Source organism: Pavona decussata, unplaced genomic scaffold, assembly GCF_977016875.1.
Source record: "Pavona decussata unplaced genomic scaffold, jaPavDecu1.1 SCAFFOLD_223, whole genome shotgun sequence".
Classification (NCBI taxonomy): domain Eukaryota; kingdom Metazoa; phylum Cnidaria; class Anthozoa; order Scleractinia; family Agariciidae; genus Pavona; species Pavona decussata.
Window position 1 is genome coordinate 2,101,408 of NW_028145628.1, and position 23,986 is coordinate 2,125,393.

The following is a 23,986-nucleotide window of genomic DNA, read 5'->3' on the forward strand; positions in this document are numbered from 1 at the left end:
ATATTTGTGACGTCACACTTTAAGACTCTATACTTCAATGCAATTAACTTACAAAGCTATCAGAGATACAGCCGATGTGAAAAGAAAATACCAACCCAAACAAAAGCAGCCAACCAAACAAGTTACGACGCCAAACGCAACTACTGTCTGTTGTTTGACGTCAATTGGGCCACACAAGATGCAGAAATTATAATTTCAAAACATATAGAAACAGCTGTAGAAATTAAAGAATAAAACCTTTATTTTGCTCTCACTCGGCTAAGCATGCTTGTGTTAGGTTGCAACTCGCTTGCAATTGCAGCAGAGGTACCAAGAGTCTTCATTGTCTCTAATCTTTTATTCTACTAGTGGCAGCTCAGCACAGCACTAACTCTCAACTAACATCTAACGTTATTTGCGAACCTCACAATATAATATAATTGTAGACATGTTTGGGTTTGCCGACCAAGGGAGCTCTAGCTTCACACAATGTGCGAAAACATACCTACATGCTCCACAATAACAAGTGGAGGACCACCACTGAAAATTCCATAACAAAAGAGCAAAGTTAGACAATAAACCCAAACAGGAATCTCAGGGCGGGTAAAATCTAAGGTCAGCTTTAATTCTCAACAAGAGAGGATTCTTGTTCTCAAGCATGCCTACTTTAAAATACCACATCTAAATTCGACAAATCCTTTCAGTAGAGAGTACTATTCGAAAACTAAGGAAATGCCTCTACAGGCTAACTCAAGTTGTTAAAACTGGAATGAACTTAAACCAAGAAAAAAAATGTAAACGAGAAATACCTTTAAGCGTAAACCCTTAATTGGGACTACCATAAACGTTCTAATAAAAAATGATTCCTTTTCAACTTCTCAACACTTGCATTCTTAGCCATTTTTTCTTTTATTTGACACCTTGAAACATCGGTGACAAATGGTAAGAAACGAGCTCATCTTTTTTTACACAACATGTAACAAACTTTCCTTTATGCTCTGTAAGAGTCATTTTTTCCCGAGTATTTTTTCTTATCAGTCACCCACTGATACACTGAAGTGCAGTTCATTCAATAGTCAACCCCTGGTCATGCCGTAAACACTTGAACTGTCAGATTTTTATCGCAACGTCACAGCGTCATTCGAGCATTTGAAGGGTCACGCTAGAATCCTTTGTTTGTCAAGTCAATCAGAACTCACTTCAAACAAAAACAAACGCAATAACGTTCAAAACCCGGACACAGGGTGCTTTCAGTTTCATTCGTTTGGTATTCGGAGAATTAAAGCTTTTATGAAAAGGATTTACTGGCAAGTGAAAAACAGAGAACAGCTGCTCACCGAAGCAAGTTTTTGCGGCGGTTATAACTTTGCGCGAAAGGTGAGACATTTGTGTAAAGTTAATTTATCTGTTTACTGAAGGGTCCAGTCAAGCGAGTGAAGGGAAAGAACTTGGGCGAATATCGTTATAAATTAACATTTTACCTTGCAATGTTTAAATTTATTTTAGAGGTTTAATGAAGTTGCTGACTTAACTTTCAGTCCAACTTGTTTGCAAACGTCGATTTGCCTGAGCTTCAAGGTAGTGCGACAGTTTCCTTTTCAACAACAACAAATGGAAACCTAAATAGCTCAAATGTTTTACACGGATAATTTAACAATAATTCGCAGTTTGTTTTGTACGCTAAGCTGCAATACGCATTTCTTTCGAAAACAGATTTTCTTGTAATAATAAGATCTGACCCCGTAAGGCGAATATAAGTGATTCTGCTAAAAATGATTTTGCCCCCAAATCTGGTCTTGTTAACGTGAAATTTTGTGATTTAGCGACCGTTTGATTTCGACACAAACCCAGATTTTTCGTTAATATATTCATCGGAGACAATCAAGGGCTGATTCAATTTTATCTTGTGATTATCTGCAAATCGCACTTTCACCTGGGTGTTAGGGAAACGTGACGATCAAGTCAAGATCGTTTTACCAAAACATACAAGTTTTTGTGTGCGAGACATAGTTTGTTCTGTTTATATTTTATTAATGATGTGGAAATTGCAATGTCGGAATTTGCAACTTTTTTAACCTAAGTAAGCGTGAAGTCTACAATTCAATGGCATCGCGTGATGAAATTGACAAGTTTAATTGAATTATCGCCTTTTAGCGAACACCGCTTTTGATCTCGTGCTTTGGATGGTTTTCCTGTTTTCCCGGATTTTCAGTTATAAAACATTCATGTTCATCGCACACCGCTAAGTACCTCTGACGATGACGTCTTGAATTTATGGGCTTCGATAATATGTTGCCCTTGTCTAGCAGAGAAATAATTGTAATGATTGAGTAATTAAACGACTACTGCACAATCATGCTTGAGTATGCTTGTACGCGCCCGCTGTGACACAGAAGCCCCCTTCTAGATAGCCTGCGAATACAGCCGCCTCTCATTCGCTCCCGCTACTACGTGCGAAAAGCGGGAGCGAATGAGAGGCGGCTGTATTCGCAGGCTACCTTCTAGATCACTTTAGTCAATTATTTATCCGGATTTTTTAAAATCTGATTAGTGCTGGACACTTCAGAATTAATGAAGTTTTTATTTGTTGACGCGAACTTATCTCTCTGGCACTGCTTTTAATTCTTTTGGTTTGTTTTTTGAACAATTCTCTGCCTAAGTGCTTCAGCCAGCGGTGCGTTTGTTTATGCTTTACTGAAAATTAGCAGAATCGAATTTCTCCTTTTGATATTAATACACTGTCAAGCAAACATGTAATTAAAATAAAAGAAACAAAATCTTTGTTGATGTTTAAGTAACTTCTCTCAACCTACAGAAAACCAATATAAGGAGACCAGTAGGGAGAATTTGTATGCTGGTATGTTGGCGATTTAGGGATCAGAGGGATAAGCTGGAAATTTATACTGACCCTAGTAGCCTCAGTTGTCTTTTTTTAAAAACTGTTTTTTCGTTGCGTTAAGTCATTCTTAAAACCTTTTTCATACCCAGTAAAAACAACCCAATATGATCTATCTCAAATGGTAATACTCAACCGTGATGAAACCGAAGTTTGGTCATTACTTTTGTATCTTAGCAAATGACTGCATAATAATGGTATGGCAAAACCACCACCTTCCAATTTTAAAAACCCCATGTGACACTCTTAACCGATGCAAAAAACCCGTCTTAGTTTAGCTTCTTAGTTTATATATTACACTCAGCTTGCGCTAATCCCAGGAAGTTCTTAAGATAACAATCACAATGAATCCATCTTAGACCTTCCTTTCCTCTGCTCTCCCTTTCAAATGATCTCTGCTTTCAAATGATAAGCAGACCGTCAGACGCGTATCAGTATGTCTGGGGTTTTTTAACAACCTATTCTTAAACGATGTTTTTGTAGTGGATCACAGTCTCCTAATGGCGCAGCATTGCGTGCCATATTCAGTGTAGGTTTTACAGAATTGATCACATCATTGTTTTAGTAAATATGGGTTCTGTCCAAGAAAAGAAATGAAAAGAAATGAAAGAAAAATAAAGAAAAAGTTGAGAAGCGCCTCCTTGCGCTTCACTGTGAGCCCGCGAACCCGATGCGCTGACATGCGCGCCTAAAAAACCAAATTTCAACAAACTTGTCACTGGCTTGCGGTGAATAAACGGCAAAATGAACTCCAAAATGCAACGGAAAGGTACGATTAATGTGTATTTCCTCTTGCAAGAGAGGTTCAAATTACAGATTTACCTGCTTCGTTTCAGTGTTGGCGATACAAGCAAAGAAAAAGCGATACAAAGCGCCAAAAGCACGCATGAAACCAGACGATTCCAAGTCCAAGACGAAAAGGTATGGCGAACTTTACACAACAAGACGAAGAGTCTTTCAGGTGTCGAGATTTTATTGATTGTCTCTGTGTTCTGTCTAATCTAGCGGGAGTGTTTCTAGTTTCAACGATGAGGACTACGAGGTAGACGAAAATTCCGATGAAGAAGAACAAGAAGAGCCGGGAGATTACATCAAAGGTACTTTGTGTACTGTCGCAAGATTTGTTCTGTTTGAAATTTATACACAACGACAGCGATCTAAAGCAAGCTAAATTATTAACTCGACCGCTGAGACGCAGAGAAGTTTTTTCTTTATCATTCTGTCGCTGTGAATTTAGCTGGGAATTTCGTGCATACTCTATTGGTGTCAAATACTCTGAAAAATGTTTTTCATAGTTGAAGTGCTTTGATAAAGCTGCAAAGTTATGCTGCTTACAAAAGCTTCAAATCCTATTCTAAGCTTACTTAATATAGAACGGTTTTCAACAAAGATCCTTTTAGTATTCTCATTTAACGTAAAGCGACCAATTATCATTGTTTGGTAATGTGTAATTTATGTCGAAGATAACTCACAAAACTTTTTGGCGATTAGAAGATTTTAATTTTTAGCAGGGTTTTACACCTAATATTGTACTGTGATCGTTTACCTCTTTAGGGGGCATTTTGTTTGGGTTAAAAGTGTGGTATTTATCTTCTAGCCACACCAAACGGATTAAATATATTCAGAAGACAAAAGAAAGGTTTCTGTTCATTTTCATATATAAAACCATTTGCTCTTTATAAAAAAATCTATCTTTTTCTTGAATTAAAGCCTTTAAAAATCACATAAATAAAAAAACTTCACTTAGTAACTTCAATCGTTTGTTATTGTACAACACAAAGACCGTTTTTGATTATTTTTATAGCTTTGTTCCACTCTGTTGTTAAACTTATCTGGAATACTCGGGAGATATGCAAATGCAGGCAACATCTGGAAATATAGATTTTATTTTTGTTTTCTTTTTTGCTAAAATCTCAGGGTTTGAGGCATTTTGATAGAAAATTTGAAAACATAGAAAACTCATCTTTTCCCAGTAAAGTTAAAAGGCTTTGATGGCCTTGTAAGTTTGCTATTTTCATCCTAGTAACATTTAAATCTGTCACAAAAAATATGATTACATTTATTCAAAATAGAGCAACCACAAATATTGTTGCATTAATGCAAAGTTTTGACAACAGTAGTTTTACATTAAGAGACACTATTGGTAAGGACAGTGCCTACTAATAAAGAAGTATTTTTGTGCGAGTTATGACTCTGCGGGGAAAACAGATCTTAGCAAGTGCTATTGAAACCCAAAAAGAAAATTGGGGGTAACCATGCATCTTTTAGAGATAATGAAGTAACAGTTATTCCAAACAACATTAAAATACAAAGCAAGTTGAAGCTTTATTATCTTTGAAAAATGCATGGCTACCTCCAATTTCCTTTTTGGATACCAAGAGCACTTGGTAAGTTTTGTTTTCTCTGCATAGTTTTAAAATGCGTAGAAATATCCCTGTATTAGTGGGCACCACCCATAGGAAACCTGAGTATCCCGAGATGGCAGAACGTATGCACAGTGACAAAAGGAGGCACCGTCGTTGAGTGGTCTGTTTTATGGTCATCTCTTTAAGATTGTAAAACATCAGGGAGTTAGCTATGATTTCCAACGGGTGAAATTTTTACTCACATGTAGAAATTTTGTCCACATTAAAGAGAAAGAGTTACACACATACTGTTTTTCAGTGAAATCAAGTAGTTTTTTGCCTTCTACCTATTAATTACATTCATGAAATATATATCCTGTTTTGTCACAAGATGAAGGAACAACATGGGCTGCAAAAACTAAAGTTGAGCCAAATATAGATGCGTAAAATTACCTGCTCTTTTGTAATTGTTACATAGTTGTCTTATGTAAAAATGGTCAGTTTGAGAAATGTTAATACACACTGGAAGTTGACACAATTTAATGATTCTTTACGTCAGCACTTCTTCAGTCTTCAGTTTTCCATGTGATGAAATGTATATTGTGAGCTAAAGCATGTGGGTCAAAGTGTCTCCCAACCTTGATTTCTTTCAGGTGTGATCTGTACAATTCACTGCATTAAAGTGAGGGACTATTTATTATTAGTAGACTTGGCTTTTGCAAAGCTGCAACCTCATAAAGTCATTATGTTAGTTGCTGACTTTGATGCATGATGAAGCAGTGTGTGCACAACAAAGTCTACATATTTGTTTATCTCAGATGTTGGTCAATTTGTATTGTTGTTCTTGTTAAAGTTTTTGCGAGGCAACATATTTCACACCTAACATTTTATCAACAGGGCTGTCATTAAGTTTTCAGCCACATGTGGCATTAAGCTTCTCACCCGTTACAATCTTGTTAATTTCTGAGTAAAATGATCCTTCAACCATCAAGATCAGCCGTAACATCAAGGTTCTTTCAAGGGTATCGTAACAGCCGTAACAGGTGTTACAGGTTACGGCCCTTAATGACAGCTCTGATTAACCTTCATCTGTTAGGAACAAAACAAGTTTACGGCATGTTATATCAAAATGCTTAGTTCCTGTAATTCGTCCATCAGTAAATATACTTCAGCCAATCACATCATGTTAAATCTAAGGCATGCCGCAGTGATAAGAGTCCTTTGTTTTTGTTTGTTGATTCCATTTTGTTGTTCAGCGAGTGTAAAATCAGTATTAGTGAGTCAACAAATCTTCTCCATTAAACTGCATTAAGCAAAACTGTGAAGATGTGGGCTATCTATGCTATTTCCCCACACAGATATTACTTCTCATCATTCTTACTTTGGAAATGTTGCGTGCTGCAGTTTCTCTCAGGAGTGGAAAGGTGGTGTAGAACGGGATATCTCACGGCGTGTGCCAACCTCTGGTCTGGTATTTACAGGATGATGTTATGCAGTGGTGGGTCCAGAACTGGAGTCCTACAGCAAACAAGAAGGGAGGGGTGGGACACTAAAAATGTTAAACAAAGAAAACCATAATTTATGCATACCTCTAGGCTTACTTTTTTCCTGAGATCCCATCTCTCTACCCTAGATCCATCACAGAAAGTAATTTGTACAATCATGAATGAAAAGTGAACTGATTCACGAGCATCATGAATTTCTAACTTTTTTAGGAGGTTACCACCCTGTCCGCCTCGGCGACTTATTCAACAACCGCTACAGTATAATCAGGAAGCTGGGCTGGGGACATTTCTCCACTGTATGGCTAGCATGGGACCTCAAGTAAGTTCAGTGTTTCTTTTGTTCAATTGTTTAAATTCTGTTGGGACTGTCCTGGCTGATTGTATGCCTAAGGGATGGTGATATTAGGAACAAAGGAAAGTTGTCAGCTGTTACGAGTGTGAGCAATGGCTCAACTTCTTTGACAGAATAGTAAAGCATTGAAAACACAAGGCCTGATAGTGTGACAGTCTGATAACAACGACCATTTTCCAAAAAACTTTTGTTCTCTGAAAACTGGAGATTTTTAACTGAAAGTAAAATCACAGAAATGAAACCATGGAAGGTACCTCATGGTTTCTCTATTGTTAAAGTTCAACTAACCCCTGCCCCCCATTTTTTTTTTCGCTTAACATATAATTTCTTCTTATTGGCCTGGTCATTTGTGTGAAAAAATTGTTGCCGTTCCTTTCATCTCTTTTTTTTTCAATAATTTTCAAATTTGGAAAATTTTGTGCTTCTTTGAGCCGCGTCCCCCGCGTAAAGGGAGAATGGGCCTAGTCTGGCTGTGATTAGGTGTGACATCCTCAAAGGACTTGCTAGCCTCCAAGCTTGAGTCGCTTAATGACATTTACCTTGTGTCAAGATCTTGATACTTTTGAAGAAAATACGGCGATGAAATATGGGAAAGAAATTAGTGTTTCGATCGAAGAGCTGTCAAATGCTTGCGACACAACTTGTGTTTACTCCTTTGATGATGTCACAACATAACTCGATCCCTAAATATGCAGTGGTGGGTCAAGAAAGTCAAACTTCAAAAAGCTGTAGAAATGCAAGGATTTTATCAATCTCCAAAATTTTTTCGCACAAATGATCAGGGCAATTAGGAGAATATGTTAAGCAAAAAAAAAGGGGGGGGGGGGGTAAATGCACTTTAAGGTGCTGTTAGGTGAGACAAATTCCCTGGAATTTGCAATGCAATGCTGCAAAGAGAATTGCATTTCAAGCCTGAGGAGGGGGAGGGGAGGGTAGGGGTTGGGTACTCTTGTGTGTAAAGGTATGTGCCGTTGTGAAGGATATGGTTTTCAAGCAGTTTATTCTGGGATAGAGTATAGAAATCAGAAAGTTTGGGTCTAGAGTAGGGCATCATTTTCCAGAAAACTGATCAATTGCTTGAAGAATTCAGACTAGACTAGGTTTCCTGTGAATTGAACACGTGGAAGATTTGGTTTTGGCTGGACTGTGATAGTGATCAAGTTTCAGGAAATTGGGGAGGCTGGGATAGGGTAGGGATTTTTGGTCTTTAGTCTAGTATAGGGTTGCAAAATGCAGCTGAACTTGGTCTGGGTTAGGGTAAGGGTTTCAAAGTCACAGTAACACACCCCCAGCACAAAAATGTTTAGAGTACCCCCTCTAATATTTATTGTGTGATGTGCAAAGAACTGCGCCTCCATGCTTTCATGATTTTGAAACAAGTTACAACAAGACTACTTACTAATGGTTAATAAATATAACTTACTACTCTACAGAGATCGTCGCTTTGTGGCATTGAAGATTGTAAAGAGTGCTTCCCATTACACAGAGACTGCAATAGATGAAATGAAACTGCTAAGAACAGTAAGAAAGTTTCTCATCCAAGCAATACATTGTCTGCGTTAGCATCCATCAGCGTAATAGGTGCATATCGACTTAGAAGAATGGCTTTGTCATATGGCCTTGAAAACAGCAACTATCTTTTGTGTAATCCTTGTGTTGGATTAAACAGAATAACTCAACAACAACTTTTAATCATGAGGCTATGAAAAGCATGACTTACAACATAGGGAAACGTTGACCTTGACATCTGTTTTTGATATCTAAGAAACAAATTTTTCTTCAAGGGAATTGTTTGGCGAGACTTTTTTTGAAAGAAAAAAAAATTGTGTAAAGGAAATATATTTTCTAGTGTATAGTGTTCTTCAAATTCATTGACTCTTTTCATTGATAACAATGGTACATTAATCCTTCAATATTAAGGACGGTGTCTACTAATACCGAAGTATTTTTGTGCGGTTTATGACTACCGGTATGCGGGAAAAGCAGATCTTAGCAAGGGCTATTGGAATCCAAAAAGAAAATTGGGGGTAACCATGCGTTTTTCAGAGATAACTAAGCAATAATATCTCTAAAAAGCGCCAAAATATAAAGCAATGTATGGGATTTTTTCCTGAATTGAAGCTTAATTATCTCCGAAAAATGCTTGGTTACCCCCAATTTTCTTTTGAGATACCAAAAGCATTTGCTAAGTTCTACTTTCTCCGTACAGTTTTAAACCGCGCAAAAATATTCCTGTACTAGTAGGGCCATCTCCAGATGCGCAGAACGTATGCGCAGTAACAAAAGTAGGCACCGTCCTTAAACAAGTGTAAATTTGAACACTAAATGATTTAATGTACTTATCTTGCAGGTTCACACAGCTGACACAGATCACACTGGTTATAAACATGTGGTTCAACTAACTGATGATTTCAAAATTGTAGGAATAAATGGCTCTCGTATCCTTTGTCCACATCTTAGTTGATAACCCTTAATGCTTTCAGTAAGAGCAGTGTGATTCACCATCTCCTGCAAGCTTGTGCAGCCCAGTTTAAAGTGAAATATTTTAGTAGGAATTTGGCCGCATTAGTGGCCTGCTTTGCAATACTTTGCCTTCATATTTGGACAATTTTCCAAATTATAGCTGAATTATGATTTATCTCTGAAAAATGTTTGGTTACCCCCAGTTTTGTTTTTGGATTCCAGTAACCCTCGCTAAGATCAGCTTTTCCGTTATAGTCATAACCCTTATGTAAAAGCCTTTGTTTTAGTAGGCACTCTCCTTAAAGGGAACCTCTCGCAACAAATTGATGGGTAAGCGTTGGAAATAGTGTCTAAATTCTAAATTTTTGTTTAAAACGTAGAAATGACATTCAAGTGTGTTAAAAATTAGATGTGATTATCGACAACTTTCGCTTTTAAATTTTACTGGGGGCAGCCATTTTGAATTTTATGACGTGTAATGGTTGCCGCTATTGTTATTCAGCAGAAGTTCTTTTGTGTAAAACAATTGAACAACCTTATTGCGTCATAAAATCCAAGATGGCGGCGCGCGGGAAATTTAAAAGCGAAAATAGCCGACAATCAAATTGTATTTTTTCCGACACTGAAATAATATTTTCATGTTTTCCAATGAAATTTCAAAGAAAATTGTATTTTTAATAATGTAACGTTAACATGTTTCGAGAGTGGAGGTTTCCTTTAAGAAACCCAGAATTTCTTGAACCATCCCAAGATGCATAGAATGTGTGTGCAGTAACAAAAGAGGGCAGCATGCTTAATCATACACATTGTAGTTACTGAAATGATGTCTGGTATTTAAGTGTTAATGAACGCCTTGTCTTGTGTCATGATTGTTTATGTGTAGAAACCATTTGCCTTGTTTTTTTACATGTACAGTCTGTATTTAACAAATTGATGCCAGTTTTCTATGGTCTGTACTCTCATAGACAATACGATGATGTCATAAAATGTTCAAAAATTCAATCGGAACCATGAGCTGCGGGCCATTGGATTCACTGCCAATTTTTGAACATTTTATGGTCTATGAGAGTATAGACCATAAAAACTGCTGTTGAATTTTTTTCTCAATAACTTGGAGGAAAAAAGAGTGGAATTTGCTTGAATTTCTGTCGAGAAAATGGCGTATGACGTCATTTTTATTGCCTGTACTCAATAGACAATAGCTACGAGCCAATCAGCACATGGGAATTTTAACGATTATTGTAAAACTTTCCTTGACAGTTGCTTCACAGATATTTGTATGGTTTTTGAAGTGTTAGGTCACAACTTGTTAAAATTAATAATCAAGTCCAGTTATAAAGGAATACCTATATTACAAGTCAAGAGTATCATAAAACAGGTATGCTGAGGTTTCTTTCCATTCCTAACGTCTTGTTATGGAAAGTGGTTTCAAAAAAGTGCTCATCCAGAATGAAGGTAAAGTCTGGAAAAAGGGAACAAAGGCTGGAGTTTTTTTCAAACCTGTAACAAGTACTTAATTTATAGATAAATTGAATCTTTGTCAGATAGCATTTAAATTTCGTCTTAGCCAAAATTCTTTCTGTTCCAGGAGTGCAATTTAACTCATAAGCTGAGTCTGGAAAAAGAAAATAATGGTTTGGGAAAAAACTTGAAAAAAAGTCTTAAATTTACATAAAAATGTGTTTCCGATCACTGAGAATGGTTTATGGACCAAGCCAATGGTATGGTCCATAAACTTGCGAAAAAAAGAAAAAATTTGCTGTCCATATAGGAAAATTTGGACAGCTCAGGGAGCCAGTTAGAATGCCTTTTTTCAGCAGAGACCAGTTCAGCCATATCAGTAAATTATTGTTTACCTGTGGGAATCAAGTAATCTGACAGTCTCATAACCACAGTTTTGTTGTATATGTCGGGGTATATAGCCTGCAAATTTATCAGGGGAAGACCAGAGGCACTTTCTGTTTGGCCAAAGTAGAAGTTTGAAAATGAGGCTCTTTGCCCAGACAGACTGAGAACATCATTCCTTTTGGACTTGAAAGGTTCTGGAATTCCAAACTGAAAATTTTGGCTAAATGGAAAGCTCCTCAAGGCTTTCATATACTGTGCAATTTTTAGTACATAGCAGAATTAACTAAAGCAAACTCTGTTCATGATTTGTGTTGTATAATTTTTTTTTCTGTACAGACTTTACAAGGGCTAGACTACTTGCACACCAAATGTAAAATTATCCACACTGATATAAAGCCTGAGAATATTTTACTGTGTGTGAGCGAGAAACACATTCAGCAGTTGGCAGCCGAGGCAGCTGCAGCTCGAGCATCGGGAGTGTACTCACCTGCTTTAAGTAAGTTTCAATTCTTAGAGTGGTTTTCAGCTGAATGTCGTAACACCAAAACCAACGTTTACTTATTACTCTCTGACTGGCTATTTTGTGGTTCCAGAAAACATCTGTACCTCCCCTACAGAAGGTTTTTTGGTTTGAGCCTGTTGTGGCTTTTGAGACCTCCATCTACAGCATGTTAAGTAAATTCACCTAAATTTGCCGCTTGCGGACTTTCTATGAAACTGATGGCATTCTAGTATGAATAAATATTGAATCTCCCTTAGCGGCCTTGTGAAATCTAAATTGCTTCAATGATGCAAAACTCGTAGTTCATCTGAATGAAGTTTGGGCTGGGATCAAAGTATCCTTGAAGTATCTAAAAATGCTGTCATCGACAAGCAATTTAATGAGAAACTATGGGTTGAAGACTAAAGACATTTTCATTTGGTTTATGATTATGCTTTGTTTTGTATCTTTAACAATATGTCAGAGGGAGGAGTAATGCTCTATGTGTAATTAAAAATTAAAATACTTGAGCGCCATAATCCGCTAGCTGTCCATGGTGCTTTCCAATAATAATTTTTAAAACATTTACACAATAAAATTGTAAAAATTACAGATCAAAGGCATTGTTAAACATTATTTAAATACCGCTAATGTGGACCTTTGCGTTTTTTCTTTCAGTCAGTACAGCTCCACCATCAGTGATGCAGGTTTGTAGTGAGAAATTTTTTATAGCAAGAGGCTAGAGCTAGCCTTTACTTACGCCTAATACAAAGATTCAAAGAGCTTGTAGTACACCTGTGGAAATTTGACACACAAAAAATAGTTTTAACCTTGGCCATTTCTACAGTTGTGGCCTTATGGCACAAGTAATAAAAAAATATTAATGTCTTGCCATGAATTCAAGGCTGTTGCCTAACAGGAGTACAGTAGCCTGGGACGCCCGAGAAAATGCTCTGGGCACCTAAATGTTTTGCAGCAGCACCAGCTAACACTTCACAGGTTGGGCCCTAACTTCTTGGCTTTTGGCCTTGTGGGCTCCTTGAAATTTTGCTTTGGCAACAGCCTTGATAATTGTTTAGTCCATATATGGTACTGCACAAGTCGCAGTGCCGGTAAGCACTTCAGCTCTAGAGGATTGTTTGCCTTTGGAAGCCTGTCTCTGTGATCTTGTATACAGTCGACTCCCGATAACTCGAACCTTCAAGGGAAATTGAAAAAGGTTCGAGTTATCGGAAGTTTGAGTTATCGAGGGTAAAATTATATAGAAAAATGACCTGAAAGGAAAGGAAAATTGGTCCGAGTTAGTGCGAGGTTCAAGTTAGCGAGGGTTCGAGTTATCGGGAGTCGACTGTATTTTGAAAATTTTAAATAGTAAACTGTCTTTTTCTTTTCATTTCAAAGCAATGCACGTCAACAAAAATATCAAAGAACAAGAAGAAGAAAATGAAGAAAAAGCTAAAGAAGCAGATTGAAAAGCAACAACAACAGCAGGATGAAATAGAGCAAGGAATGTTAGAAGAAACTGAGGAGGCTTCTGACAAAGATGGAGAAGGGTGTAGCAATGCTACAGAAAACTGCGTTGAAAATGCCTCAGAATGTGAACAAAAATTGAGTGAACTTGTTGACTCTTCGCAAGAAAAGACTGCGGAAAATCATATTGATAGTGAGTCTGTTGAACTGTCTAACGAGCTTAGTAGCCAAACACTACAGGAAAACTGCGAGACTGCTTCAAATGATGCCATGTCAACAACAGAGGAACATGTTGAACCAGGTATAACAAGTTTTATTGTTGTAATAATTTAATTGTTATCAACATAGCTTTGTTCATTTGAGGGTTAAAAGTCAGTAATTTCTTCTTTTTTTTGTTTTTGCTTTGTTTGAGTTTTGATTGGTCTTTATTGTTACTTTGGTTTTGGTTTCACCACACTCAGTTGAAAACTGCTCTAGTCATCTTACAAACATGGCATTTTTGGTCTTTTGATTAGTGACTTTTTGAGAATGATGTATTTTTCAGTAAGTGACACAGGCATACTCAGAAAAAAATCAGAGTGCTCCTATCAGGAGTAGAATCTAAGACCTTCTAATTACTTGTACGGATGCTCTTAACCACTGAGCTACAGGAGACTCATGGAAGCTAAGACCATTAAACTAGGTTTACTGTTACTTAATGTCTCGTTAATGTGTTCCACCAAATTCTGTGGGCTGTGTTCAGTAGTGCATTGAGGTAGAAGTCTTTTGGTCTTTTCACACACACCACACTGAAAATTATAAACTGCTTTGCCTCATTGATGATATTAGGTTGAGGCTCACTGTCTTTAAAGGAAACTTCTGGCTTTCCTTCTTGACTATTCCAGGTTTGAAGCATATTCCAGTTATGGTGGTAGTAAATAAAAACCCCTCATCAAGATGAAAGTTTTGCCCTATTTGACTAAACGTTTTTTCTAACTGTGTTGTGATTGAAGATGGTTCACTTTGCAATGGAGATGTACAAGATACTGACAGCAAAAGTGTTGATATGGAGTCATTACCGGAGCAGAAAGGTCTGTTGTTAAGTAAACGACATTCTTACATGTATAAGCTATTCTGTTCCATCTGAGGGGAGTAGTGATGGTGCAATGATGAGAGCACTCGCCTCCCACCATTGTGGTCCGGGTTAGATTCCTGGACGCCGTGTCATATGTGGGTTGAGTTTGTTGTTGGTTCTTGTCCTTGCTCTTAGAGGTTTTTTTCTCCAGGTAATCCAGTTTTCCCTTCTCCTCAAAAGCCAATGTTTCCAAATTCCATTTCGATTGCTAAGAGCATTAACATTTATTGTTAGAATCCTAACCAGCCTTACAACAGCAAGGGTAAATAAAGTGATTTTTGTTACATTGCTTAAAACTACTGGAAAATTCGTGTAGCATAATCCAGGTTTTATAGAGTCTTATGTTTTTGGGCAAGTTTGTTTATTTGAAGGGTGGGTGGGGGGCGGAGTTAATGTTGGAGAGAATTTTGAGTTTCAAAATTGAGTAGTTGTGCTTTAACAATGGATGGAGCTTCTCAAACTCATTAATAATTCAAAAGCCAAAGACAAAGGAAATCATACACTGTGACATGTTTGGATATCTGATGAAAAACTCCTTGTTTGTGCATCGTTAATTTCCCCCTCAAAATCAGCTTGTTTGAGAAGTTATATCAAACACTCGTCACAGTGTTTCATCACAATATCAAAAACCTCAAAGTTCGTAAAAAATACTCCGCTATGTGTTGTATTTTCAACTCTCTTCTTGGTGTTTGATATGTGATGAAATACTGTGTCTTGTGTTTTATATATTACTTGAAACATGGGGTAAAATTTGGGAGTTGGTTATTAGAATGATTTTTGCATCTTACCACTGATTTTCACAAGCATAAGAGTACTTTTCTCACCATGAAAACAGCCTTGATGCGAGCACAAGCACAAGGATCAAAATTTTTCCTTTTCTTGTGTTTGCGTTACGTTTGTTTTCACTTGACATAAAGCTCTTATGCTTGTGCTTGTCCTTGCACCTGTGCTTGCGACACAAGTGAAAACCAGGCTTTAGATATGGGGACTTTGGAAAGGCTTATATTTTGAAGTGTTGGACACTAATATGATTTGTTAGTTTACAAAATTTAAGCATGTCACATTTGACTTTCAAAAATGTTTTTCATGCAAACAGCATCTATCTTCACAGCAGGGAATCTGACACAAATTCATTTCCCCTCAGTTTCGGGTGAAGAAAATGAAGAAAATTGTGTAGAAGAAAGTATTACAGAACCTGAACATGATGACGACTCTATAAGAGTCAAAATTGCTGATCTAGGAAATGCGTGTTGGGTGGTAAGTAACAACGTTCTAATGTGTGCCTGTGCTGTGGTTCAAATTTTTTTAAACCAGTTTGATATTTATATTGATATTCATTGTTGACTGGGTGACATGTCTGTCATAAGTGGTTCATCATAACCCAAAACTGGCTTGACATCATTAGCCACTGAATGCATCATTTTGAGAGATGTCCACAAGGAATAATGTATATTGCTTATAATTTACAAGCATCTTAGTGATACACGTGGATGTTGTTTTTGTCATTTTGGCCAACATTCGTACCAAATACTTGTTTAGCACCACAACTTATTTATTGAAAAAAAAAAAAGAAAAAAAAAAGAAAAGATCAAAACTCAGCTTTGGTTGTTGTGATGAAGTATGACACCAGTCACATGGAAATTAGACAATTAATTGGTTGGTGCATAACCAACCTATAGTACAATCATTTCAGATCGCTTTCTGTTGTTTTAGCTTGGATTCATCGGTGAATCTGAGCTAAAAAAACATTTAGCAATCTGAAATTCTCTATAGGTTGGTTATGCACTGAACCTTTCAATAACATCTATATCTTATTCAATGGTTTTACATATAATAGGCACAGATATTGTGCAAGTTGCGTAGTATTTTACTGATCCACGAAGGAGTGAGGAAAACTATGAGCAATGAGCAAAATGTCTACGCGTATTATAATGTAAAACCATCGAATAAGAGGTTTATTATTCCACACTATAAAAAGATTTTGTTATTTTGGCTTTTCTTTTCTAGAAAGAGTGTTGAAATACCATCGGCATTATGTATCTGTCCATCAGTTTCAGCGCGTGTGAATGACGCGAAACACAGAAAGCCAGTGAAATGTCTTTGTCCGTATTCGCTCTGTGGTTAACCGGTCAAACTGGGACACTTCAGTGTATTACTGTCTTATATTTTGCGTGTTCTCTTGACCTTATTTGGTGAAATGACATAATATTGGAACAATAATATTGCTTATGCTTGTATTACATGCCTATGTTTTTCTGTGGTTGTTTTCTGTTGTTGACAAGAACTCTCCAAGCACAATACAATTTGGCTTTTGGGAGCTAATGAAAATGTTCTGAATAAGGATTTGAGCAAACACAAAGCCATAGATGTTCACAATAGCTACTCCGTTAATTGGTGATTTAATTCTTTCAGCATCATCACTTCACTGAAGAGATCCAGACAAGACAATATCGTAGCCTGGAAGTGTTGATAGGGGCAGGATATGGCCCTGCGGCAGATATATGGAGCACGGCATGCATGGTAGGTTATGATGATGATCATAATAATAATAATAATAATAATAATAATAATAATAATAATAATAATAATAATAATAAGAAGAAGAAGAAGAAGAAGAAGAAGAAGGAGGAGGAGGAGGAGGAGGAGGAGGAGGAGGAGGATAACAGAACTCAGAACTCTACAGAAATCTGCACTTCTTTTAACAGCCAACATTTTGAGAAAGGTCCTCGAAGTCTAAGGTCTCAGGACAGGACTCCACTAACAGTAAATGTTCTCTACAGGATAATGAATGCCTGTGAGAATATATAATATATATAATAATAATAATAATGAATAATGATTATGATGATTATGATGATTATGATGCCTGACATCTAAGTCAACTGTCTTGGGTGATCAGACAGCGGGGCTTTTCATCAGCCCTGTGCTTGGCAAAGGAATGCCAGTCAGCTCTCAAAGTGTCAAATGTTGACCTTGTTTGAAAACTTTTGTATTGTAGGCATTTGAATTAGCTACTGGAGACTTTCTGTTTGAGCCACATTCAGGAGAAGATTATTCAAGAGATGAAGGTATACAGTTTTTTTTTCAAGTGGTTTTGTTTTACAGGGCTTAAACAGAGTGTGGAATTCTTGAAAAAATGTGGAAATCTGCAAACAAGTTTGACATAGCTAAAAAAGTGGGGAAAATGAAGATGAAGTCTAGAAAATTGGGGAAAAGTCTGGAGTTTTCTTTATAGCTGCAACAAGTGCTTAATTGATCAATGAAGTCTTTGTTAGATAGTCAAATTTCATATAGATTTCAGCTTAGCCAAAATTCTTAGCTTTCTATTCAAGGAGTATGATTTGACTCATAACCGTGAGTTTGGAAGAAGAGAATGGTTCGGAAAAATGCTTTGGAAAAACGTTTTGAATTTTACACATAAAAATGTATATGATCCCTGCTTTACTTTGATAAATGCTGTCCGACGTAACATACAGTCGAACCTGTATATAACGGCCCTTTATTAAGCGGCCACCTTCTATTAAGCGATTTTTCGCGCATACAAACGCTGTATTTGTTACCTGTGTTAGGCGGCCACCTCTATTAAGCGGCCGCGGCCACCCTGTAGCAGTCCTATGTTTGTCTTTCTTTGTTATTTTTACCGGTATTAAGCGGCCACTCTTGAATGGAAACTAAGCCATTAGAGCCAGTAGAGGACAATTTATTGCACAGTGCTTTTACACAATAATACCGTTAAGTTACAAGTTGGCACTGAACATTGTTTTTAAGTATTGATCTCTTGAAAGAGTGTTAATTGTCATATTGTTTCCTTGCATGAAATGGTTTTTTTTTTTATGATACACCATTAACATTCCTGAGGGTGGCCGTTATATACAGGTTCGACTGTATATACTATAACATACAGGTATTTTTTTTTCTTTCAGATCATCTAGCTCATATCATTGAACTTCTTGGGAGGGTACCAAGACACATTGCTCTCTCTGGGAAATATTCCAAAGATTTTTTCAACAAGAAAGGTTAGTACTCTACCTCATAATAACCTGTGAAACACATTGATTTATTGCAATCTTTAGGTCCTGGTTTGTTTAGTTTTATTTTTACATTTACATTCAAAACAAGTCAAGAGTTTCTCTCGAAAATACATACCCATCGAGTTCTTAATTGCAAATTTGATGCTGATACCTGCCAACTCAAAAGTTGATTGAGTTTTGATTGTGTAATGCGTGTCCTTCTTCAGCAGTACAGCATTAGATTAAAGACAGGTTCGGAAGTTATTTCCTAATGCCTGTCTGCATTTTTTATTTTTTCTCCACCTTTCCTTTGCTACAAGCTTTTTTACGTCCTAATATGGCCTGTTCCAATAATTTATGAACTTTGTTCGGCACGGCAATAGCACGCCGTTTGAAACCAAGTCACGCTACTGCCGTGCTAAATAGTTTCAGACGTCGTGTTACTGCCGTGTTTAAGTCGACTTAAATTATTGAAATTAGTTCGGCACAGCAGTAGCGCGACGTTTGGAACAGGCCTAACAGAATACTAGAAATCAATCTGAGTCATAATGTTTAATATTGTAAGGAAACCAGCACAGACTACGAACGGCTCCCTTTTTTTCTAAGGGACTGTAAAATGAGTGAACTATGCTGGCGTGCCGCTCGAAAATTAGGGAGCTTTAGCAAAGAAGATGGCGACGGCAACGAGAACGTCAAAACAACAAAACAAAACAAAACAAAACAAAAAACAGTAGGCATAATAATGAAAACCACAACTCTGTTTATGCATTACACTTTTTGGTACAATTTTTTTGTCGTCCGGTCACTGCACGACTAGGACGTGAAATTTCCTGATAGGATGTTTTATGGAGGACGTAAACACACGACGACGAACTTTCTTAACTTGGGTGCAGTCTCCAAGAATTTAACTCCAGAAAATTTCATCTACATTTGACATTTAAAGCGAGTTGAAAAAATCGCGATAATGTTTGAAAAAGGTTAATTCATTTTATTAGTGACGTTTTCGCTGCCGTCGCTGGTCATCGTTGCTAAAGCTCCCTATTGCCTCATGCTTGGAGACAGGACCCAACAGGAGAGGAGAAAAATGTCTTCTCTTCCCTCAGCAGTTGCGTCTCCTTGTGGGAGACATTTTTCTCATAAGCCTGTGTGTTTCGCTCGAGTCCCTTCAAATGTCTCTAGGAGAAATAATGGAGTGCTTGTAGTCTAAAACCATCGGAAGTTAATTTAAGTACTCGCTTTACACTTTTTTTAACAGGGGAATTAAAGCATATTTCTAAGCTGCGACCCTGGTAAGTGCAGACTGTGTAAATTTGAAGTTGTTGCAGGTTAACCAGAGATATAAACTGCAGAAAGGAGTAACCTTGTTGAAATTTCAACCATCAGTTTTGGCTAATGATGACATTTTATAATATTCTGGACCCTTACTCAGCGCAAATTGATCAAGCTAGATTTCCATTTTGTGAAATAAAAAAAATATATATCGCTCATCATTTTTCACCGACTGTTTGCACAAACAACCGTGAAAAAGCGGGAAATGGCGTCATCAGTATCCTCACCAGTGAAGATATGGAACATATGCCACTCAGGTCCCGGATGTAGTTTTGTATGAATTTTACGAGTGGTGTATTTTCCAGTAGAACACTTGTGTTAGGTATAAATCTACAAGCATTCTATCACGAATGCTGTTCTCTTATTGGCTATGGGAGCTATTCTGTTGTAGGTGAAGTAGGGTGAGTAGCGTGACAGTGTGCGGTTGTCAACAAAATGGTGACCGCTTTTTCGCGTTTTCGAAGTGTCTGTGAAGAGGATTTTTATTACAGTCAATCCAGGTCACGCGTGAACAGTAATTCCAAGAATGAAATGAACATTCGAATTTCTCTTTGTAATGTCCGACATGTGAATGAAATGTTGGACATCTCTCTGCAAATCGTTCCGAAAAAGACGCATTAACTGAAAAAAAGATTCAAAATACTTGGGAAACAATTGTTATTCTTGAAATATTCAATTTTGCAATGTAAAGATAAATTCATAGCTTTATACTGTTAATAAGCTAGGGAAATTTATACGGGAACTCTGAAATCTCGTTGGCGATTTTGAAAACTGACATGTAAATTTCAAAACTCCGTTCAAACTTCAAAAATATCGTTCACGCGTGACCTGGGTTGACTGTAAGTTTTGAATGACTGGTAGATTTATACGAAAGCAATTAAATTATTCGCTCTCGATTTCTATCGCGTGATAGTTGATTCGGACTTTGCCCTCATCAACTATCATGGGATAGAAATTTCGAGCTCATAATCTAATTGTTATCTATATAATAAAATGTAATATTATATAGACAGGAGTGTTTTACTGCAAAATACACCACTTGTAAAATTCATACGAAACTACATCCAAGACCCGAGTGACGTATTTGTCATACATTTCCTCACTAGTGAGGATATTGATAGCGTCATTTCCCGCTTTTTGCGTTTGTTTGTACAAATAGTTGGTGAAAAATGGCGAACGACAGATTGTTTATATAATAAAAAGGAAATTGCACGGTGGTTTGAAGATGTGAATTTTATTTTCTTGTGTGAAAAACCATATTTTATGCGCTGCGCTCGTTCGTAAAATATTGTTTTTACTGGACCACTCGAAAATGAAACTCTGTCTTCGCGCTGCCGTGTAATATCCTCTATATATTCTGGACATTCTATTAAAGTATTGTCTTTTTTTCTGTAGGGGCTTATATGATGTTCTCCGGGAAAAGTACGAGTGGCCTGAGAAGGACGCCATGGATTTTTCCGCTTTCTTGGTCCCCATGCTGGACTTTAATACAGAGAAACGAGCCACATCCAGCCAGTGTCTTGATCATCCTTGGCTCAAAGACGTTTAGTATCTTAGTTACTCCTTGTTTAAGACATTGCGGAGTTCACAGCTTTTGTTTAGTGAATTCAACCAAAGATGTTGTTGGTTTTCTCCGAGGCCAGCCATTGATGACATGGTCATGTATGATGACGTCACAAAAGGGTTGCATGCCTGATACAAATTTAGAGCTTGGTTTCTTTGAAAGTTCCAGATCATAACTGGAGCATTATGGAGTTAATGACATGCCAAAACTGGGAGATACTACATGTGCAGTTAGGAAAAGACAACAGTAATTCATATGGCCTGGTTTTAATCTTCAACGTGCTGGCGTCATCTTAGGGAGAAAAAAAATTCGAACATACTTTATGGAGTGAGTTTTCTCCATCAACTGTTATGAATCCATGCTTATTACGCGGGATGCCCTGAGGGCAGACTGTGTCTAAAACTGGGCTGGGTCAGGAGCCCATGACCAGCTGGGTATCTTTTTTTTTTTTTTAGGGAAGTCGCGACACACGTACACATTGCAAGCTGTCAGTGGATTAATACTGGATTACATATTTGCCGTGGCATTTGTTTTTTTGTTTGTTGTCCAATTTGACGGATTCGTCCAGGCGTCTCTACGTATTCCAGTAAGTGTGTGGAAAAAAGACTACAGACAATTGAAGGCCGGCTCGGTCGAAGACTGCGACGTGTGAATTTGAGCGTGAAATCCAATTTCTCCAAATAATTTCTCATTAGATTGATCATCATGTTAGAAGAATTATATCAAACACACGGAAGATTGTTTTATCCGATTTCCAAATACCGAGAACAAACACCAACTTTGAGTTTGGAGATCGGACTCTTTCAAGTGTTTGTATGTAGCTTCTCAAACCATTCCTAATTCAAAGTAATAGTTCACAACTTTTGTGCTAAGATCACATCTTCAATCCTTCTGCACGGTAGACATTTGCTTTCTTTTATCTTTATGAATATTAATGAGTTTGTTCAAATCACCTTTCATGACGAAACGTGTCCCGCGGGACGCGATTTTCGCGCTTGCCCGCGTGTTTTGCTCGCAATTGTTGAGTAGCTGGAGTCGTGAGGAAGTGGCTCTCCGGTGCTCAATTGGGTGTCGAAAGTAACCTATGGGCGCGTTCTTTTGTCCCTAATCCGGAATAAGAATACTCGGAATAGACGGTATTTGTGTTCTTTTGGGAGCTATTCTGTTTTCGGAACGAACGGAATACCTTTCTGTTCATTCTGCTCCCGATAGCAGAATGAACAGAATGAAAGGAATACGGTTTACTCGGAGTAGACAGAATACGCGTTCTTTTGGGAAATTTTTGGCGGGAAATCCTACGCGGCCGCTCGCGCGCAGACATAGTAGTTCTCAGGTCACCTCCGCCATGGGTATTCCGTAGCGTTCTTTTCGAAATTAAAATTCCGTGTATTCTGTAATTCCTAAACCGAAATAAGAATGGCTAGAATAGCCCCAAAAGAATGCAGCCTTTGTTTCCTTTCGTTTTTTTTTTTTGCCACACTGATAAAGCTGTTTAAAGGAAAAAATATATATGCTGCTTTCTCGACCAATTAAACTCGTGACTTGCTTGCATGCATTTTCTCTCGGTATTGTTTGCTTTGAGGGTTGATTCCGTTTGTTCCCATTGGCTAGAAAAGGCTGCTTGCTTGTTTGAGTCAATTAGCGAGTTTTGTACTTCTGCTTCTGAAAAAGGAAAGTTTATGCTTATGAATTTAACTATTTATGTTGTTAAAAGAAAAGGAAAGGATTTTGAAAACTTAGATTTGACATAGAACTTATTTGTTCTTGGGATGTATTTAAGGTCCAAGTGTTTGACATTTGCCATCGACCGTTCTAACATTATTTTTATATTAGTTTCTTCACTGGTTGGTACAGTGTATCTGGAATGCTGAGTGATGTGCAAGTCACGTGTTAGTAAACTGCACGTGGTTTGTTAGCTTTTTGATTGGCTGAGAAGCCCGAAGAACAGCCGTGCACGTGATAGCGTTAGGTCAAGTTCAGTGTCGTAACTCTGCCAAAAGGTCTTGATAGTAGGAAACATGTAAATTTTTTAAGGACACACTAACAAGTGTTGTTTGCTGCCTTTAAAAAAAATATCACAACTTTGTATTTTCATTATGGTGACATATCTCGCGACATGTTGCACCTTGCAACAGTGCTAGAAATCTGACGATAAGACACGGTCATACAAGAATATTGTAAATACCAAAAACAGGAACATCCCAAAGCGTTTCTTGATGAAAGACTGAGATTTTTGTGCCATATTGGCATGTCTTGCGAGGATTGATGAATGGTGGAGCTTATACTAAAAGGAAATATTTTATTTTAATTTTTTTTACAAGCCGTAAGAGTTCATTTCCCAGATGTACAGTAGTAGTTAATCTTTATTGAAATAAATATTCAGACTGAGTCATATTTGTTTGAAATGGCTCAATCGCGTTTGCGAATACGAGTTTGCCAGTGTATGTTTACTGGGGTTGTATAGTTTTCCTCGTTGAAATAAAGATTATGTATGTCTGCTTACCACCCATTCCCGCCTGTAGTGCAGAGGTTGTGGGTGAAACGCCAGGAGAACTAAGAGAGTTGTCCCGTCTTCGTGTTTGGCGGATGAACAAAATACACCATTATCGACTAGGTTACTCCACTACACG

The 23,986-nt window shown here is 37.4% G+C and overlaps 1 protein-coding gene across 3 annotated transcripts; it reads left to right on the forward strand.

Moving 5' to 3' along the window:
- The first annotated feature begins 1,133 nt into the window (after positions 1-1,133).
- Positions 1,134-23,865, forward strand: LOC146459106 (SRSF protein kinase 2-like). 3 transcript variants are annotated; one of them, XM_085090046.1, is made up of 17 exons: positions 1,134-1,356; positions 3,712-3,796; positions 3,881-3,972; positions 6,936-7,044; positions 8,511-8,598; positions 9,428-9,515; positions 10,812-10,918; positions 11,725-11,884; positions 12,548-12,576; positions 13,271-13,640; positions 14,332-14,409; positions 15,598-15,710; positions 16,866-16,973; positions 17,452-17,521; positions 18,377-18,469; positions 19,719-19,752; positions 21,188-23,865. In XM_085090046.1, exons 2-17 carry the CDS (start codon positions 3,762-3,764, stop codon positions 21,339-21,341), a joined length of 1,728 nt encoding a protein of 575 aa, XP_084946172.1. In that variant the 5' UTR covers positions 1,134-1,356; positions 3,712-3,761; the 3' UTR covers positions 21,342-23,865. The 3 variants fall into 3 exon arrangements, with proteins under 3 accessions (XP_084946172.1, XP_084946170.1, XP_084946171.1); XM_085090044.1 differs by lacking the exon at positions 1,134-1,356 and adding an exon at positions 3,492-3,644; XM_085090045.1 differs by lacking the exons at positions 1,134-1,356; positions 12,548-12,576 and adding an exon at positions 3,492-3,644 and having other exon boundaries at positions 13,242-13,640.
- The last annotated feature ends 121 nt before the right edge of the window (positions 23,866-23,986 follow it).